The 21,947-nt window shown below is 41.9% G+C and overlaps 1 protein-coding gene across 5 annotated transcripts in view; it reads right to left on the bottom strand.

The window, feature by feature from the left end:
- Positions 1 to 21,947, bottom strand: part of LOC128324687 (FRAS1-related extracellular matrix protein 1-like) — a 195,824-nt gene that overhangs the window by 142,134 nt on the left and 31,743 nt on the right. For all 5 annotated transcript variants that reach the window (XM_053249535.1, XM_053249534.1, XM_053249537.1 and 2 more), the window contains 5 exons: positions 20,561 to 20,728; positions 16,435 to 16,643; positions 14,349 to 14,442; positions 12,025 to 12,277; positions 6,064 to 6,258 (listed from right to left, as the gene is read on the bottom strand). In XM_053249535.1, the coding sequence (XP_053105510.1) occupies positions 6,064 to 6,258; positions 12,025 to 12,277; positions 14,349 to 14,442; positions 16,435 to 16,643; positions 20,561 to 20,728 (919 nt within the window). The remainder of the gene's footprint in view (positions 1 to 6,063; positions 6,259 to 12,024; positions 12,278 to 14,348; positions 14,443 to 16,434; positions 16,644 to 20,560; positions 20,729 to 21,947) is intronic.

Below are 21,947 nucleotides of genomic sequence, written 5' to 3' on the forward strand. Positions count from 1 at the left end.
TCTTGGTTATATTGGTGGAATAGTCATATACCAGACTGTACAAAGTCTTTACAGCTTATATGGTGCAAAAGTTAAGATGTGCACCTTTACTTGCATGAGTATATATGTAAAGCAGCTTAACTCTCATTTTAAACCAAAGGTTTTTGGATTACTGACTATATCGTGAGAAGGAGTTTGTCTGGGACAATTCATATTAACAGCTAGTAATCTTCTTGCTTGTTTTTCTAAATGTCCAACATTCAGACTGTGAAGCTGAGCAGCAGGACACCTTTAATTCTGGATTTCCCAAGGATACATTTTTGTTTCTTAATTGTATTCCACTAAGCAATATATTTCCATTAATTCAATTTAATGATCTGAAATAAATCTGCATTTAACAAAGTTATAGTTGCATATTAACCACCCCCCTTTTGCTTGTACTAATGTTTTTGGAAACCTTTTATTGGTTGTGTTGGTTTTTTGAAATATGCCAAGCACCAGTATAGGCTTCTGCTATCGGCAATAGACAATGCCTCTTCTTCCTGGAAACAGGCATGATATCAAAGAAGGTTACATTTAATTTCTCCAATAAATGAGTCAGTCATACTTAATTACTAAAGAAAGGGGAGCTTGGTTTCATTAGTCAGTACAAGCAAATAACCTGCTTTTTAAAAAAAAACCCATAGAGAACTACAAAACTGGACAGCAATAAGGCAATGAATAAAGCTACAAAATATCGTGTTGCTGAATTCCTTCTGCTAAGAGAGTGCCTGCACAGATGGAATGAAGCTATGTCACCAGTGACCTTGCTCACTCTTCCGCACCAGTTGAATTTTCCCAAGTTCTCTTCTCCTATTGGACCTATGGACCTTCCACTCTCAGCTGTAATATGCCTTACCAGCGCGAAGCTCAGAAAGAAAATTCAGAGACCTTGCTACATTTTAACCTAGATAGGCAGAAAAGCCACAATTCAGTGGTTGATAACTGGTCCTCATGCTAGGTAAACCACTTAGTGAATTTTGCTGAAATGTGATAAACGTTCTCCAATTAATTTATAAAAAACAACAACTTGTGGACACAGGTGGACCTTGATATATGCACGGGTTCTGTTCTCCACAATTACCGCAGATAGCAAAACCACGAATACCAGGTCATTAAAGGCTATGTGATCGCAGGGGCTACAGGAGGCTCGAAATCTTGCAGAAAATTGTGAAAAATTGGCAAAAAACAACCCCCCAAAAAACAAACCCACAAAGTAAAGTGCCCTATCATATTCCATGGGCCTCCTAGACAGCAATGCACCCTAGAAGTCTGAATTTTGCCATTATTCCGTGATTTTTGTGTGGAAAAAACGTTTTTTTAAAAACTGAATGAGCCACAAAATGGCTCCTACGCTCAAAATGGTGGCCGTAAATGACCCCCACGGTCATTTATGGCTACCCCCTGACCTGCAGACACACAGATTTAACACCGTTTTAACCTTTTCGGTCCATGTATGCCAAGGTTGGGTGTCAGTTCCCCAACTGCAGATACACAAAACTGGGGGTGCTGGATCCATAGGTAACGAGGTATGCCTATCTATATTTGTATTTATCTCTCTCTATCCCCTGGATTGATCTCCAGTTAAAGGTGCTCCGGTGATTTTCCTGGAAAGAATTACTCACTGTCACTTGAGGCACACCACAACTGCAGCAGAGCTGAATATAAACACTCTCTTTTCAAGAGTCACATGCACAACAGCACTCTATGCTGCTCACTTCCTATAGCAAGGGTAGGCAACCTTGGCTCCCCAACTGTTATTGAACTTCAACTCCCAATAAACTGTGGCTGAGAATGATGGAAGTTGTAGTTCAGCTGAAGAGTCAAGGTTGCCCACCTTTCCTGACCTATAGCAAGCAAGGTAAATCTTTGGTGACAAGGACAGTTGGCAACATTAATGCCACTCCTAAGCTACTTCTGTACTGTAGGCATCTAGCAATATTGAAATGTGATCCAAAACATTTAGTTATATGAAGTATTTTTAAACTATTCATGCTACCCTTTCTGCCAAACAAAATAAATTGGATTAGATGCTGCTTGATTTCAAAGGTTACGATCTAAATCATCCAAGATGTCAAGCAACAACTGAAAGCACAGCAAAACAATGCTACTTTGACTGCAAACCAGAATGTCCCAACTAATTTATTAAGCCATTTTCATGTTTAGATTGCTGAAGTTTCAAAGGAATTATTAAATATGAAATTTCAGTGTCACAATTATTTTGGTAGCCCAAAACAGGTTCTGGCACTCCAGTGTGTTACATTTGATTTTTCAGAGGTAAATACAATGCCAAACATTGGCTGTTGAACATCTGTGTTGGAAATGGACACAGATGGAGATCTGGTTATGAGTTACATTCAAAGTACAAAAGCTCTACTCACAGAATCCCCTACATAAAAGTGTATAGAGAAATCAATATACTTCTCTAATATCAAACATATCTATTAATTAATTTTACTCAGTATTAAACTCTGATTGTATTAACCGTAGTCCATAGTCATTATCACTGTAATGCAGACCTTATATGTACAGTACCACACTTTCTAAGATTTGGCCAACATGAAATTACAGACTTTCATAATAAAAAAGACAAAATTCCATTTAAGCAGGGAGCAATGCACTCAGCCTCAGAACGATGGAACCAACCTGTCTATCATTTAGGCAACAACCAGGAAAAAACTGGTCAGTCTTTGGAGAGTGTTTCTTACAAATTCCATACTCCCCGTTATCAACTGAAATGCTTAAGTTTATTACTAGATAGAAACTAAACTACCTAACATCTTCCATTAGCATGAAGCATGAAGTAACCTTTTCTACAAGCAAAATCTTCCTTGATTAGCTTTTCATAAGCTCTGTCTCTTCTACAATATTGATTGGTCCACATCACTAGGGGTGGGTGGGTATCCTCTGGCAGTCCTGACTGGTTTAGATTTTTTAAAAGAGGTGGGCCCAAGTCACTCTTGGAGGCTCTTCTCATGATTAGTGAGAAGAGCCTCTATGGGGTTAGCAGGGGGAGTGGGCTTAGCCTGCTCTCTCCGCACACGAGCAGCAGTCTGCTCTGGGCAGCCGCAGTGACCACCCACACGACTGCCAGCTCCATCATGAAGCCAGCAGGGGCTCGGGAGTTCGGGAGCTGGGCGGCCCCTGGAAGCTCCAGCATGCCCTGCACGAGCGTGCAGGGCATGCTGGAGAGACCCCCGAGCCGGGAGGCTGCTTTTGAGTCTCCCGGTCAGAGGACTACTCGTGAGTTGCCGCAGCAACTCACAATCAGAAAGTCCGGAATAGCGGAGCTCTCACTCCGCTAACCCGGGCTTAGGGGAGGGCTACTTAAGCGGGTGACCTACTTTGACTGAACCAGGCTCGGCTGCAATCCCAGTGAGTCTGATGATCGGTGGGCACCCTTAGTCTGCTTTCCACTGATCATCAGAATAGCTTCTTTCTCTCTTGTATTCTTGCTGAAAGATAATCATTTCCAAAGCCGAATGTAAAAAATTCCAAAAAGATTTCTCTGAAATGTATCAAGAGCATATGAAATCCAATGTAAGTGTAAAAAGCCTGACTTCCTCCCATATACTGATGGAATATGAACTGGATTGAACTGCTTCAGAATGAGATCTTGTCAGTGTAGTAGTAGTGTCAATCTATGCTGCAGTCACATTTGGAATACTGAGTACAGTTGGGTTGAGGCTTACAAAATTTGTATGGATAGGGATTTCTCTCTCTCATAATATTAGAATTCAGCAGTACACCATGAAACTGATTAATAGATTCAGGATGAGCATAGGGAGGTACTTTTTCACATCATACAAAATTTATGGAATTTATTGCCACAGGATGTGATAGTCACTAGTTTAGATGGCTTTTAAAAAGGGTTAGGCAAAATTCAAAAGAGGGTAAATCGACCAATAGCTGTGATAGTTATATGGCTCTGGGCTTAGAGGCAATATACTAGGTGCCTCTCACAGAGGTGCACCTAGGTAATTTTGGAGCCTGGACCTAATGGTCTTTGGAGCCCCACCCCCCAGGAAGTTAAGCATCATCCCCCTACACACACACACTGTGACATTCAAAGAGAGTATTCTCACGATCATTGATAAGAAGGCTAAGGGAGGCGAGCCCGCTCACTGCAGGCGAGCCCAGTGATTCCAAAGCAGGTAATCTGCTAACGTACGCCTCGCGTTAAACAAGGTTTGGGGAGCAAGCGCTCTGCTAACCTGTTTATTTTATCGTGTATTGCTGTGCTGTGGCTCCGCACAGCGGCAACATACGAGGAGACCCCCGACCGGGAGGCTGCAAGCAGCACTCCAGGCTTGGGGGTCTCTCCAGGCATCCTGGAACTTCCGGGGGCCGCATGGCCCCCGATCCCCGCAGCCCCTGCCGGCTCCATGACAGAGCCGGCAGTCATGTGGCCGGCCAATCTGGCCACCCACAGCTGCAGGAATGATCATCTGTGGGGAGAGCGGGCTAAGCCTGCTCTCCCCGCAAACTGATTGTGTGAAGCAACTCACAGTATTTTTAACACGTCACTTCTTAGGGCACAAACAGCAACTGAACTCACAAGAATGTAAGAAGATAAAACAGGTATATTTATGCAAATATGCATTAGCAGAAACATTTCAATACACAACTTAAACCATTCCCATCCCATATAATTCTTTCACCACCCCCCGCTCTGTCTCTAAAGCACCCGGCGCAGGTCACAATCACACTCGGCCACCTGGCACAGTGCAGGCCAGTGGCAAGGCATGGTGACCACACCACCCAGGACAGACTAAAGAGGATTTGGAGGCCCCCAGGGTATGTGGAGGCCCTGGACTTTGGCCGTGAAGTCCAGGGGTAAGAACGCCTCTGGCCTCTCACTACCAAATGCTAGGAAGATACAATGTAGAAAGGATTCCTTGAAGTATCTCATTGCTTGATGTTTCTAGATACCGCCAGGAACAGTGCTGGATTAAACAGATCCAGGAAGGTTCTTTTTTACATATGTTATATGCTATGATCTGGCTGGAACTAGCACAGCCTAGCAAACATGTGGCTGATACCATTCTGGACACAGCAGGAGCCCACACTAATAAGCTGGAGGCGTGGAAAAGGAGCTGCTGTTCTCTTGCTGCCTTCTGGCCCCGCCCTGGATATAATTGAGCCATGTGGGCTGGTCATTCATCCAACAGGGGAAGGAAATCCCCAACCAGGTTAATGACCACAATTGGAGATTTCCTTCCCTACCAGATGAATGACCAGCTCACATGCCTCAATTACAACTGGGGAGGAGCCAGAAGGCAAGAAGAGAGCAGCTGCCAGGACCCAAGCAGCTCAGGGTCCTTTTCCTATCCTCCAGCTTGTTAGTATAGGCTGCCACTGCTTGGGCCCTTTGAAATGCCTGAAAAGAATTTTTGAAACTTTTGCTGTGGGACACACACACAAAAAAAAGGCTTACTATTGCTCAGATATTAAGAAATACCTTCTTTTCTTTTATGTCTAAATGCTAAGTGATTCCAATTCCTAATAACCCTATTTTGCCAGTGCCACCAACCTGCCTCTGCATAAAAACCTTCTGTGCATAAATATGTTTACATGCCCTACTGTGCTACACTTCATTGATAAACAGATATATATGTTGGTTTTATATGATAAAACTGAGGTATCCTGAAATGCCTAGTGGGTTAAGACAGAGAAAGCCTCTTTTGAGTGGTAGCAACTAATACATACCATTTTTGTGATTTTTAAAACATTGTAATTAGGAAACATCTGTGGGTGCAAACTGAGGAGGTTAACAAAAATTCTTGTTTGACCACAGTGCCTCTTGCAGCCCTCTATAGAAAATGGCTATCATTTTTGTCCAATTTACACAGCTGTGCATAGAAAAACATCTGATTGCAATCTACATCCTGCTGAACCATATAGCAATCCCCTCACTTATTTTAACAACTTTAGATTGCACCAAGAAGAGCACAATGTGCAATCTAAATCACAGACTGAAGGATAAAGTTAAGTTTTCTAACCATAATACAGTGAGCAGTGGGAATATATTTAGCAAACACATACCAGTTTGCACCACTGGCCACTGATTGTTAACAGGCAGCACTGTGATGTTCAAATCATACACTGGTAAGTTGGGGTGAAGTGGCACAGGTGGTGGGAGATTTTTCTCATTGCAACAGCCATCTATTATTCCAGCCTCTCCATCGGAGATTATGAGGGTTATAGTGTCCGTGAAGTACTTATCTCCTATTTCACCTCCTAGAAGAGAGACACAAACAGAAGATTAAGGAACTCTAAAAGAAGCTACCAAGCTTTTTAAAAAAGTGATAAGCATTCTAATGGCAGACAGTAAGGAAGCAACAAAAAATGGCATCAAAATATGAACATATTCTACTCAGTAAGGGTATTCATATGCAGCCCAGCCTGGGTTCATCTGCATGTGTGAAGCACTAGGAGAGGTCACTCCCAGCACTACCTCCAAGTCAAGCCTCAGTTCTTATCCTGGCATTTAGCCAAGGTTAAGCGAACTGTTTGAATCCCAGCTGGTACTATATCGGGCAGCAGCAATAATAGGAAGATGCTGAAAGGCATCATCTCAAACTGTATGGGAAGAAGCAATGGCAAACCCCTCCTGTATTCTACCAAAAGAAAACCACAGAGCTCTGTGGATGCCAGGAGTCGAAATCAACTTGACAACACACTTCATCTCAGCTGGGGATTTTCTGGGCGATCACCACTGCGCTAAATGGCTTCCCCCAGCCCGCTGCCATTTCCAGTAGTGAGCTGTGGGGGGAAGAGCAGTTGTGCCAAGCACAGTGGCTGCTCTCACAAGAGCAGCTGCCACGTTCGTGCCCCAGGGCAACCCGTGATGGGAAGTCCTCCCTCTCACAGCATTTCCCTTTGCTGTGACACCGCTCTGGTGGGCATGCGGCATAGTGGAGGGGACAATGGTGGCTGCTCATCTGCCGGGGAAAGCAGATAAGCTCCTGCCTTCCCCCCAGCCTGCCTGTCCTCCCCAGCAAGATCATGTGCATGACCTCAGTATGTTCCTAAGATCTACCAAAAATCAAACCCACTCCACGAGAATGGACATTACTTATGATGACCTTAATCTTACCAATAATCCATGGAAAAAATCTTGGAGTAAACTGCCAACAGAATTAAACTTTATAAGTCTGTAAAAATGAAACTCAGAAATTATCAGTTTAAGAAGCAAAAATGCAAGCAACAAAATGGCTAACATTCGACTGACAATGTCCTCATGCAAAAATGGTGCGCTGGGGCTAGAGGGAGGGGCATTATTTGTTGATCTCTTCTTCCCTCTGAAGCCCACTGTGACTCCCAAAAACATATCCCTGGGGCTGTATGACTCAGAGTGATATATTTTTGGGAGTCACAGTCAGCTTCAGAGGGAAGAGGAGTTAGACAAAAATAGCCTTTTCTTTAGGCACCAATCTACCATCGCTTCACCAGTACTTCATTAGTCTGGATGTCAGCCATTGAATATAAGGCATTCTTCTTTCAGCAGCTCACTTCACTATGACTGATGTAAAGACATGCTCTTACATTATATTCCAACTAAAAATGGAGAATGAAAATATGGGTGAAGGCAGGGTTTTCAATGAAATGAAAAAGTCAGTCCTATTAAGTGTTCCATGGATATAACACCAGCACAAGGGAAAGCATTTACAAGTGCATTCCCATTGGTGCTGTACCTGGGTACAATGCCCATGGATTGAGAACACCTGAAAAGGACTAGAGTGATATTGTCCAGGTGGAAAGGCTTCCACTACATGGCCAGTCAGGACCTGCATTGCTGAGATCAGAATTATCCATTTTTCAACCTGTCCTGTAGGAGGATTCCAAAATCTCTAGGAATGTGTGCCCTCAGAGCTAATGGTCTAGGCAGCTCTGTGTTCAAACCAGAGGTCTTTGTTTAGAGGTGCAGCTTCCCAGTAGATTCTGATAGCATGATATAAATAAATCAGCAGCTCCGATGTGCAATGCACTTTTTTACAAAGAATATATTTATTGCACATAGATTGGCTTGGGTCCAAGGTATTTAAGAGAGCACCTTCTTCTTCATCAGCCCCACTGCCTGTTAAGATAATCTAGTGAGGTCCAGTTGCAGTTGCCACCAGCTCAGTTGGTGGCGAGTCGACTCAAGACCAGGCCTTTTCTAGAGTTGCCCCAGGACTCTGGAACGTGCTTCCTAACGAAATTAGAGTTTCCCATTCTCTGCAGGTTTTCAAGAAGGACCTAAAAAACATGCCTGCTTAGCCAGGCTTTTAGTTTATAGTTTTAAAGCTTTGGTTTTAGAGTTTTAATTGTATTTTAATTAATTGTGAACTGCCAGGGGACCTTTTTGTATGAGGTGGTATATAAATGTACTAACTACATACATACATACATACATACATACATACAAAATATCACAAGCTGTTATAGGATTACATAATATAACGTGCAATTATCACATGGTACCACATGCAATTACACCACATGCAACATACTACTACAGTATATACTTAGAAAACCAGCATAACTCATCTGTAGCACGCAGGTCCAAAGAATGATTGGATTTTATCAGTTAACTCCACTACTAAAAAAGCTAGTAGTCTGCAATATATTTTATGTTTTTAAAATACAAAGGACAACTTTGTATACATACAACTTCAGAAAAAGACACAACCACCAGGGAGCTCACGGAGAACCATTTCCAAAAGCGTAAGAGCACACCAAGGACTCTGTATTCATCAGTAGCACTTCGTTATGGCTCTCAGGGTAGAGATACATTATTTAACAACAGTTTTTTTGTGGGGAGGTATTGACTAGAAAGGCTACCATGAATATTTGTGTAAAACTGGCAGTGCTCCAAGTTCCTGGGCTGAATAGATAGACAGCCAAGGAGAAGAACACAGCAGCAGTTTTCTTGCCCTTGTGGCAATGATCCTGAGATTTGGGAGGGGAGAGGAACAGGGGACACAGAGACAGGCAGCTTTAATTCTGAAAGAGAGATTAACTGATAGGAGTTCTGCTATACACCAGGCTGATGATGTGAAAAATAATCTGTAAATTTGAAATCTGTTGAACAGTGGCATAGCTGGCTGGCTTAGCTACTGCCTGGAAATGTAATGGAGTAAATGTGCAGGACATAGGGAGGCAGCGGAATGCAGTATCTGAAGTTTGGGGGCACACCTAAAAAAACAAGTTGTTCTCCTTATGCATGGACTCACCCACTTGCAGCCCACATGTTTATATCCATACCTATTTGGTGAGTATCTTGCTAACATGGCAACGTGCTCCTACAATGGTATTAGATTTGGTTCAAATTGGTGAGGTGATTCCCAAGTTAGCCCACATATGCTTCAAACGTCCACACTTCTGCCATCTTGAATTGGGGTGGATCACAAACTATGCCATCGAGGTGTCCCTTTGTGTCACTACTACTGTACTAATTATGGTTGAAATCAATTCCCACTTGTGAGAAATTGAAATCAATTCTCACTTGTGCCTCAAAAGTTAAGATGCCTGCCATTGTAGGAGCACATCGAGACATGTCAATGGAATAGTTTGTAATTCTGTATCAGCAATACGCTGCTTAATAACCTGCCAGGCCTGATCATGTCCTAATCTAAGAATTTCCTCATGGGAGAACCCACACTGAAGAAGTTTATTTTTAACCAAGGTCTTCCACTTATGATTAAAGTCATCAATCATTATCGAGGAAGCCAGGCCTACATTGGCAAAACCCAAAGTTTTAACCAAAACTTTATAATACAGGTCCAGTAACCCAATTCAACCCTAACAAGACCTACCTCTCATCTGGTAAGAGAATTGGGAATGCAGGGGGGAACCTGAAGAATAGCTCTAATAAATTTAGACTGTACAGCTTCCAGCGAGCCAAAATTACTAGGAGGCCCCAGTTGGGCACCATAAAAAAAAGGGGGATAAACTTTAGCGACAAATAACTTAATCGCCACTGGGATAAACGAGGCCCCTCTCATAAAATGGAATGATTTTATTTTATTTGTAGAAATTTGAGCATTTTGTATGGACAAATTTAAATGGGTGTTTTGCAAGCCAGAAGACTGGAAAACAAATTGGAGATATTTAAATGAGTTGACTTGCTCAGTTTTGTGCCCCTGCATAACCCAATTGTGATATCTTGGACGTTTGGCAAACACTAAGATTTTCGTTTTGTGATAATGACCTCAATGGATTCCTCCCTACAAAAATCATATAATATACCAAGGGCACATTTTAATCCTATGGGAGTCTGGGTCATGATGGCCATATCACCTGCATATAGAAGAATGGGGACATGTCTATTGGCCAGTTTTGGAGGATGAATGGCAGGAGTTGAAAGACAGGAAACTACAGAATTAATATAGATGTTAAACAAAATAGGTGTTAATATGCAGCCCAGTCTTACTCCTCTAAATGTGGAGATTTTTTTAGGATAAATGACCTCTCGGGGTATATCAAACCTTTAAGCAAGGATTCTTGTGTAAATTAATTATTAATAGCAGAAGGCAGGTGTCAATTGATACTTCTTTCAATTTTATCCAAAGTCTTTCCCTAGAGATGTAATCAAAAGCTGACTTTAAATCAATAAAAGCTACGAAGAGAGCAGAGCCAGGGTTTTGCGTGTATTTGGCTGCTAGAAATTGGAGGGTATAAGCATGCTCTACGGTGGAACAGCCCGCTCTAAAGCCTGCCTTGTTCAGAAGCCAAAACATTGTTAGACTCCATCCATCGGTCAGTTTGCCTAATAGATGTTTGGCGTATAGTTTGCTGATCGTGTTTAAGAGGCTTATTGGTCAATAGTTAGCAGGATCATCATGTTTCCCTTTTTCTTAATGGGGATTAAGATAGCTACGCCCCAATCCTTCGGTATTTTTGCTGTTAAATCTATGTACGTGAAAATAGAAGTTATTCTCCCTTGGAATATAACAGCCTGTTCATATGATGTACATCTGATCAATGATCATAATAAAGCTATTCATTCATTCATTCGATGCTAAGTATTTAGCATAATATAGTAGTAGCATTATGTGAACAAACTGAGAATTTGTAAGGGAGTTTGGGGAAGTGGGGGTATAGCCTGCCAATAATACTGATGAGGGAGGGGGTGCCAATGTATAGGTTCCAGGGGGGCAACAGAATTCCTAGCACCAGCTCTGCCACTGCTGCCCCGAAACTTTGGAACGTGCTCCCTGCTCCTCTGACAACTTTTAAAAAGTTTTTAAGACATATCTGTTCACCCAGGCTTTCAATTAAATACTGTTTAAATAGTTTTAACATTGTTTTAAAATATTGTTTTAAAATTTTAAATTGTTGTAACCTTTTCTGTTGTCATTTATTTTGTTTTAACTAATGTTTTAACCTTTCTGTTGTCATGTATTTTGTTTTTAACTCATGTTTTAAGCTTTTCTATTGTCATTTATTTTGCTTTGTTGTAAAGCACCCAGAGACATAAGTTTTGGGCAGTATAAAAATATGTTAAATTAAAAAAAAAATCCAGCTGGGCAGGTGGTGAAGCACAGAGACAGGTGCGCAGATCCTTTTTTCTTTCTCTTTTATTTTATTTTTTCCCCAGTGGTCAGTGGTGTTGTGGAAGACCATGCTAGTGTTACACAAGATAACCCAGCAATTTAAAAAAATGCAAAGAAAAAACCGCTCTATCACTATGTCCCCTCCATACATCTCAGAAGAAATGTATGGAATGCTCCCCAATACCTCACAGGGACTTCAAGGTAAATCCCCCTGATTTGCGAACTCACACCCATCACTCCTGGGGAACTTTGAAGTAAATTTGCTGTCTGGGAAATCCCCATAAGAACTTAACACACGAAAGTCCTTAAATTTCAGCAAAGAATAATCCACAAAAGTATTTGTTAAGGGTCATCAAAGGATACAAATTTCTGTGATATGCCTCAATGAATCAGAGGATGCATATAATCTTTGCAGTGCATGGAAAACCAGAATAAAAGGTTGAAAGTAAGAAAAGTTGCTAGTTACCAGTGTGTACATAGGAAATGGATCCTTGAATAATATCATGTTGAGAAAACATCTCCACCACAAAGCCATCCTTTTGAATCACTCCCTGTGTGGGAGCCCTGGCAATCATGTAAGTGAGTCTGGAGTCATCACTGTCAGCATCTGTTGCATAGAGGTATTCGGCAGTGATGATTACTTGATTTCCTTCTAGACACTCCAGACTTGATTTTAATCCAGGCTGCAGCTCTGGTGGCTCATCATTAACTGGTATGATCTTGATTGAATGAATGCAAAAGAGCAGAATTCATGCCTTTAAGGAAGGCCAGTAGATTTGTTAATATGTCTTGAACCAGTGATTTTGGTTAAGACAACATATTCTAAACTTGTGGCTAACAAAACTGCAACAAGAGATTTACATATCAGACGGTATAAAAATATGATATATAAACAAACAAACAAACAAACATGTCCAACATTCCCCGTCACCAGATGGGCAAATTTCAGATGCTGGCGGCTTGTACCACAAACATAACTACATAGATTTCCTGGATCAATCTGAATATTTTGTTATGAGCAGGCAGGTATCTACATGACCAATGGTAGCATGGAAACATGTCAGCCATTGTCTCCACCCTGTCCCCCACCTTTGATCTTTCTAAGCTTTGAAGACCTAAACAGAGAATTGGTTTGTGTTAAACTAACTAGCTCTGGTTATTCGTGAGATCTTCCACTGCTGTCTGCACCATAGTGTGATCTATTATGGCACTTCTGAATTTTCATTCATGAATATTTTCAAACTGAAAGGTAGTAAAAAATTTTACATAAAAACAACCTTGTTTATCTTTTTTTTTTTTAAGTGCTATTCACTGCCTGTTCGCCACTGCTTTTTTTCCTTAAGCTGCAACTTCAGCACCATTTTCTTTTTAAAAGCTGGAGGCTATAGAAATAAATCATAAATAATCCTCTGCGTAAGTCCATGAAAATTCTTTAAAATCGATTATAAGAGATTTTCACTGCAACTCATCCAAAATGGCATTTGAGACAAATTTAAAGAGCCATTCCCAGGTGAAAGATTTGTAGGAAATTCTAAATTTAAAGGATTCTGATAAAAATTTGCTAGGATTTCTCTTTTCCTCCTCCTTCTCCTCCTCCTCCTCCTCTTGTCATTTATCAAGAGAAATAGAAACATGACTATTCTTTCAGTCTTTCGGAAATCTATCCATCCAAAGGGGACGTGGCCACTTTAAACATGCCAGAGGATCTAGATTCTGGGACCTGACTGATGCCTTAAAATGTCTGACCACCTTAGTAAAGAAACTACTGTACAAGAGCATCTTCTGCTCCAAGTTCAGTGCTTTAAGGTATGTTAGAAAGTACAGTGGTGCAATGCAGAAATAAGTCCGTAGTGTCATCACACCCTGGATGCCAAGCACCATGGGATTCAAAGCAAACTGACTGCCTAATTCCTCTGACAAGTGACCCTGGTAGTCACCTTGTCCTAGGGTTCAGGTGATGCCTGCTATTAAGCACCTGGGTCTGGAGGGTTTCTTTAGTTTGGGCACATTATTGCTCAGGAAAGTAACAAGACAACCCCTTTTTTCTCTACAGACTCAATGACAGCTGTCAACCAGCCTACTTGTCTGCCGCTTGCAAGCATTTTGATCCAAATTCTCAATATCAGATCATGGACACAGCATAGAACATAATGTCCCTGATGGTTTCTCCATTTAAAAAGGAAAGGGATTTGCAGGCATGGGACTTGGAACATATCCAAGCCATGTGAAGAACTGGCCCAAATGATGATAGGAGCATTGAATCTCTGTGCACATGCTTTGTGCCAGCATGTATACTGATTTCAAATAAATGAATTCACACTGGGTGAGAAGTGTTTTTTTCCTACAAAAAAACCCACAGCATTGGCAGCAAAGAGCCAAATTCTACCCCAGCAGCTCTTTTCACCAGAAACTGCTGTTTCTCAGCCATTTTTCTCCTGGTGAGGGTTATTTCCCATTTTGGAGCCTCCCAGGAAAAAATCCCTCCTGCCTAAACTGCACCTCTGATTGCCTCCATCATTCTGCTTTATACACTTGGCAGCATATCTGCTTTTAATACACATGTTTACTGTTGTCATGTATAGGTTGACCTTTGCTTGTTAATCTAGAATTATCTCCAGGCTATTTCACCCAAGTGTTAGATCCAGCCAAATAGATATTGTTGTGGGAATCTATGGATAAGATTAACAAGAAAAATGTTTTCAAATCTACTGGCAAAGCTGAAGAAACCGGTATATGATTAATACCTTCCAAATATACTTTGATAAAGTATGTTGCTGAATTTGTTGTTACCTGTACTCTTAGCATTCCATCTGCAGTGTTCAATCCATCTGTTGCAGAAAATGTGACTCTGTCTTCAAGGGTTTCAGAACTGTCATGCTGATACCTTTTAAACATAATTATAGAGAAGCTGGGCATTCATTCATTATAGTTTGGAACAAGCAAGCTGGGCAAGAACAAGGGCGATCAACTTCCATATTTACAGCTCATAGCCTTAACATATTTGGATCTTGGCCACATCTCCACTTGAGAGAATCTGCTCAGTTCTAGTGGGATTCAGTGACACAAATTGAGTTACATCAGCTGATATGGCAATATGGCAATGACCACAATGCATTTTTTTCTTGGACAGGAGTCAGATATGAGTAGCAGCTGTTGGCTTACTATGCCCTATACATGGGCTACACAAATGAATTCAGATAACTGGAAAGATTTGACAATAGAGAACTTGATCACTGATGTTCAAAATGTGTCCTGGGGAACTGCAGAATCTCTTGGAAACTTATCGGGCTTCCTCAATAAGATCACTAAATCTGCAGGAGAGGGGAATGGTTCGTATGCTGTAGGGCATATCCTCAGTTTGCACAGCACATAAGATGACCCAACAGTGTTAGCAGACAGACTATGTCTCTCCCCACTATTTTGCTTTGTCTGCATTGAGAAACAAGGCTTGCAACAGGAGCATGGCTAGCAGGCATTTGGCGTCTGAGGACTCTAGTCTCAGATAGCCATATTCACAGAGCAGGAGCTGGTTTGGGTAGCACAATGAACAGAGCCATGGGACATGCTAACTGAGGATGTGCACAAAGTGTTTCATGCACATCATGTATGTGTGTGTGGAGAGTGGTCACTTCAAAAGGAGGAAGGCAGGTCTTAGCTGCCACTCTATTGCTCCTCCACCCCACCCCCACCTGTGGCGCTGTTCATAATAAGCAGCTGGGATGTCTATTTTGAAAAGCCATGCCATCTGGCTGCTTCTTGCTTGTGAACAGGAAGTTCCCCATTCCCAAGCAGCCTGTGGGTGGCATTGGAAAGGAAATGGCAACTGAGCATGCACAGATGCCATCTTGAGTAGTCAGCAACACCATGCTGACCACACATATCTGCACATGCTCAGATGCTATTTCCTTCCTGATGCTGCCCACAGTCTGCTGGGAACAAGGAAATTCCTGTTCCCAAGCATGAAGAAGCCAAGCAGCATGGCTTTTCAAAACAGAAAGCCCGACTGCTTAATATGAACAGTGTGCTGGGGCAGTGGGGTGTGGCAGATAAGACCTGACTTCCTACTGTTAGTGACCCACTCACCCCTGCTGAAACAATTCAGCTGGAGCAGCTCGAAGCATTTCGGTGCCTCAAAATAGAGAAGCCAAAATGCTTCGTGCACATCCCTAATGTTAACCCAACAGCAGGCAGAGGCAGACTGAGCCCTGAAATATTCCTAAGCCAAGTCTACCCCTGCTAGGCTCCACCTCCCTGCTGAGAGAGTAACCTCCTTAAAGGTGTATCCCCCTGAGTTGAAGCTTGGCACTCCTCGCTAGTTGATCCTGCTTTGTCCACTGCCAGATTTGTTTGATACCAGGCAGGGGGGTAATGGAGGAGCAGGAGGAGGGGCTGGTTCCTCCCTGGGGCTTGGGCTTTGAAGGGGTCATGTCAGGGGGTCCAGGCTACTCAGGTACTGTCAAAAGAGGCCCCATCCATGGAGTTCTCACCAGGTCCAGTCAGGTGTGGGACTTGAGGCCAGACCTGGTTCTGGTTCTGCCTCTTCAGGATTAACTTCTGGGAATCCACAGGCTCTCTGGGCCATCGCTGGGGCAAGGGTCTGTGTCTGGCATGGGCCCTGCTCTTCAGGGCCATATTCTGGGGTTTCAGCATGGTTACCATTGTGGCCTGGAGCCAAGTCTAGTGCTTTCTCTGCCTCTTACTAGTCAGACTCTGATTCACTGTTGAGGGCAGAGCTCATGATACATTTGCAACACTCCAAACTGTGGTTTTACATGCTACCTAGCGAATTTCATAGGCAAATTATAACTGAACCAGGACGTGCATCTTATAATTAGTTTAGGTCATTATATCCAATGCAACAAAAAAGCCTAATTACCTAACATTGTAAGAGTGTAAATCCTCTAGGGTAAATTTCTCCCCTTCTAGCATAAGAAGGCCATGTAGTTCAATGTGTCCATGAGAAGGTGATTTCTTCAACTGAATTCTGATATCACTGTTCTTTGTGTCCAAGTCTGTTACTATTAGGTGCTCTCCAGTGATGAATGAACTGATACCTTCTTTTGTTTTTAGATGATTGGTGAAAATCTAAAACAGTCATAAGCTCACAAAATGCACAATATGAAACATGACAAAATACATTGAATGCAGCATCTAATGACATATCAGTGAGCCTATGAAGCTGCCATTCACTGCAATTCCTAAGCAAGAAAGGACCACTGAGTTCAAATAGCTCTTTTTTCCTGGTTGTGTATACACAACTGAAGCCTTATTCTAAGTTGGTTGGTGTATCTCGCCCACCCACTGTCCACTCCAGTGATAGACAACCTGTGGCTCTCCAGCAGTTGTTGCTTATAACTCCCATCAACCTCAAATACAGTTTATTTTGGCTAGGGATGATGGGAGTTCAGCTACCTCGAGCCTACTCCAACTTGAAGTGCCTTTCAAGGACTTGGGCAAAGATCCATTTTACTATAAATCCTGAACCTGGGATCTCCTGTAGCAAAACATGTGCTCTATCCCATGCTATAGTTCTTCTTAATTTTAGCATGTGTCCAGTGCATCTCACTGAGGCACTTTTCTTTTCTTTCACTTATGCCTTACCAATTTATTTAGGGATGTAGTAGGTTAAAGAAGCAGGCCCAGGAATAGGTCTTAAGTGTCATGGTGGGTGGGAAAAGCATAAGGGATTTGGGGTTTATGCCTGCTTGAAATATTGTTTGGATCCGTAACTGTTTACTGTTTTAAAACAAGGCATTGTTAATGAAAAAAAGTTTAGCATATGAATGCCAAATGCAATTTTCTGGAAAACTCTGAATGGAGCACAAAACTGCTATGCTCTTGGCCATCAGTTAGTTATCACATGAGTAAAGAGTGAAGAATTCAAGACTACTGGTTTCTCATTAATTCAGACCTCATCACAACCCCATCTCGCAGGCTTGTAATAAGTCAGAAAGGAATAAACAAGTTACAGTAGCAAGTATTCCTCAAGAAGGCTTTCAGGTTTAGTGTTTGCATAAGCTGGATCCAACAGAGCAATGAATCCATGCTTTGGATCTTTACAGCATTTGCCAAAAGCCAGCTGGCAAGTGTAATCATTATCTTCAGCCTTTAGATGGAAAACTTGCACTAAAAAGGATGCTAGACCACTCAGGAGGGCAATCATTTTATAGAAGGCATTTAGCACTAGCAGGTGAACCATAATATGCCTGACCTTGAATCATTAATCAAACAGCAGGTAGAAAAAACCCATTTAAAATGTACTTGTTTTCACCGTGTTGCCCACAAAATGCAGTTTTCACAGAGCAATCTCATATATCGATAATGTAAAATACAGAGCTGGTTGTCTTCCTCTTGGGTTCCAGCTCAGAAGAAAAGAATGCTTTCTTAATCTGCTTGTATTTGTCCTCGAACATTTGGCATCTCTCTACCTTCTATCAGATACTAAGGTAGAAAAAATGCAAAAGAAAACCAGAAACTACCCACCAAGGTATAAAGGAAGATTGTGTAGAAAGATAAGGAGAGGTCAGTATCTCCTAAGAATCACAGGAAAACAAAATAAACAAAGGGTGACATCCAGACTTACACGTCACTGGTATTATGGAGGAGAGGCAGTTTTCACTGATCTCCCTCTCCCTCTGTAGCCCACTGTGCCTTCCAAAAATATATCCCTGAGGGTCATGTGACCCTCAAGGACATATTTTTAGGAATTACTGTGGCCTTCACAGGGAAGGGGAGATTGGCTAAAATTGCCCATCCCTAGTAATGTCACAGCAGAATTCGTCGGAATGTCAGCCAGACTAGATGCTTTTGTCTAGATATTTTGATTCAGAACTTAAGAGTTGCTCTAAGTCATGCCCAAATATTCCAGCAAAGAAGCTATTCTAATTGATGTGAAATACTTTCTTCCTAGGTATTGGTGAAGTCTAAGAGTTTGTGGATTACAGGACATAAGCTTACCTATTCTATCTATCTATCTATCAAATTTGTACACCGCCCCAAACTTTCTTCTCTGGGCGGTTAACGATAGCATAAAATAAGTTTAAACATATACAAAAACTTAAAACAATTTAACAATTTAAAAATCTTAAAATTTTAAAAATGTAATTTTCATGACTGAAGCCTGGAAGGCATGGTTAAAAGTATGACTTGGAAAGAATCAGCTCACAGAATGGCACCAGAAGTACTTGAACATTTAATCAGTTGTTTTAAAAAAATGGAAAGGAAGGGAAGAGACTTGAATGCACCATCTTCTATCTGAACAAACTCCTAACTATTATTTGGGGAATAGCATCAATAATTTAATAGTATGAATCTTTCCACTTGCTGCAGCTGCCTGAAGAAATCACAGCAAACAACTCAATGAACTTTGCCTCTTGCACTGCATATATATTTCCAAATGAAATATCTGTGAGCAGAGAGCATGAATGTATGTCATGACTTCTGACTAGTATCCACTGGTAGGGACAGAAATGGGAAATAACATATAGCACAGTCTGAATGAGGTCACCCTTTTAACAACTTGTACTTACATATCCATGCAGGACCTGATGTAATTGCATCCTTGCTCTGTTTTCTTTATAAGTATCACAAGAGTAATCACATGCCCCAAATGAACAGCATAAGTGCAGTATCTTAGTAGACATCCCATCATGAAGATTTGGAATGACAGTGATTAAAATCTGCATTCCAAAAGGGATTTGTATTTCCCTACCCCTGGACTTTGGCTCGGAATACTATTACTACTACAACAAATATTTATATACCACTTTTCAACCATTACCTTTTCAAAGTGTGTTGGGGAGGGGCGGGGGGCTCAGATTATTCAGAATAAACTTTACAGAACATGGATATTCCTTTTGGAACGCTCCTTCTTTCCTGTAAAGAACTAATTTCCCCATCTGCCTTGCTTTCAGCTATAGATATGGTTGTGGGTATCCAGCAATTCCAAAAATTTCATTTTGGACACAGAATTTTGCACCTTGATGTTCCAGGTTGTTATGTTTTGATAAACCAAGTCTTTAGGACTTATGATTATGAAGATAGATGCAACAGTGTGTGAGCAATGCCTGATGAAATGTCAGGAGGCAGGAATTGGAATTGGAGGTCAGGTAGATTTTCTGTCAGTTAGGGGTGGAACTTGGAAATGGGCCAAATCTTGGAAATGGGCCAAATCTTTCTTCATCTCATGCTCAGAAAAAGCATAGATTTTTCTGAAAACTTCCAATGCCTAGAATGATCCAGTCTGCTTATTTTCTATTACTTTTTCATCCCCACTTGCCCAAACTTTCCAAGTTGCAGTGATGGGAGGTGAAATAGCAACTGATACATCTGGCTAAAGCTCCTTAAATTTTTAGCTCTCTGCAATAATGATTCTAAGTATGCTCAAACCCTGTAATGCTATTGGGAACTCTGGGAACTACAGTGCTGTTTTTGTTTTTTAAAATCTCCTGGTTAATTAATCTGAAGTAATTTTTAAAAATGCCTTACACTTCCCAGAATCATATCATCAATGCAAGGATAGTTTACAAAAGCCCTCGGCTTTAGCCTTCACTGCTGTTCCCCCACCCCTTCCTGCCATACAACTTACTAAATTTGAGATTTTGTGGGAAAGAGGTGGGGGGGGAGAGAAGGAAACTGGCAGATGAAAGTGCTGACTCTGGGATATTATGAGCCAAGGTGAACTTCAAAGGGTTGGGCTTTGTTTGTGATGGCTCCAGGATTTCTGAACCTCCTCCTTTTCCAAAAAAAATTTCCATCCCTAGCTGTCCAGCATCTTGTCCTATTCATGATAGGCAGAAGTAGTTATAGGAATAAATGAAATATGTAAATTTGCTTCACTTACACAATGCATAAATATCACTGAAAGCAACAGGCCAATATACTACCAGTCTGCATACATTTATTTACATGTATTATCACCCAACATTGGTGCTGATATTCTACAGTTTAAATTCGTTGCAACAAACTCAGGCTAGCAGTTAATTAGGAGCTTTGACAAATACCTCAGGTGCTTCATCATCCACCGGCATCACTGTGATATTGAAAAGAAGACCAGTCATCATTCCTCCCTGCTGGTCACTGACAGAGAATTCAAACTGTATAAACAACGGGTCAGGGCCTATTTCCATCAACGGGGGCATGTATGCCACTTTCAGATGTGTTACGGCATGCTGGTAGAAGGGAATGAAAGTGATTGAATTGCATGAGATTTTAATTCTCTTCTTTGCACGCTAAGAGGATCCTGCAAGATGAACAGCTATTGCAGCCATCAGATTAATTTGGCCTATGAATTATATATTGGCCCTCACTGTATAGTTGGAGAGCTGGCAATCCAAACAAACAAAACAACAATAGTCAGGCCTATTAATTATGCTACATAGAAGGGCCCTTGCTCTAGTCACTGAGCATCTGTTTGAGAAAAGCAGTGTTAACTTTCTACAGTTCTGCTTGTTAGGCTCCTTTAATCTTCCCCATAGCTCAGACTCTGGTGATGGTTAGAGTTGAGATCAGGGGAGAATGAAAATTGCCCAGTTTGGATCTTCTAGGCTAATTATGTGTTGAATCATAAATGGTTTGGGCTCAGCTCATAATTAATTTGACCCAGCCCAAGCACAATTCCTTCCCATTATTGCAACTGCCCCCTTCCCTTTTCCATGGAAAAGTATCTGACAATGGCAGCAATGAAATGAGCTGCTGTGTGCCTGTTGCAGCCCCCATTCACAGTAGTTACTCTTTGAGTCAGGCACAGTGGAAGTAGGACCAGAACTTACCTTAGTCCTGGAACAATACACCAGATCAGAATCTGAAGAGGAAGCCCTGCCCTGTGACACCAAACTGGAACCTGGGGAAGCCCCAGAGCTGGGGTTCTCCAAGAAGACTCCTTTGGAACAGCACCCTCAGAATCCAAACCCACAAAGTCAGTCTCTCCCACAACATCATGCCTCCTGATGTCTGCATAGCAGTGCTAACAACAGGTAGAATGGAGAAAGAGTGCCCGACTCCAAAGCAGTGTTGGTCCCTCTAACAGGGATTCCCAGATGTTGACTACAACTCCCAGAATCCCCAGCTGCAATAGCTTTTGCTTGGGGATGCTGGGAGTTGTAGTCAGCAACATCAGGGAATCCCTGTTAGAGGGAACAGTGCTAGAGGGCTGGGAGGTGGAGTCCAAGAGGGGCAGTCTGGATTCAGGAGTACTTAAGGGCACAGCCTGCCTCCAAGGAGTGTTGAGTCAACTTGTCCTCCAAGGACCAGCCTTGCCATGCCTCACCTTGTAGGCAGACAAGACAGGATAGAACTGTGACCTTCAGGACCTGCAGCAGCATTGCAGGCACCAAGAACCTTAGGGGATGCAGCTTCTCAGGACTTCTCAGTTCATACTAAGAATTCAGG

This window comes from Hemicordylus capensis, chromosome 4 (assembly GCF_027244095.1).
Source record: "Hemicordylus capensis ecotype Gifberg chromosome 4, rHemCap1.1.pri, whole genome shotgun sequence".
NCBI classification, from domain to species: Eukaryota; Metazoa; Chordata; class Lepidosauria; order Squamata; family Cordylidae; genus Hemicordylus; species Hemicordylus capensis.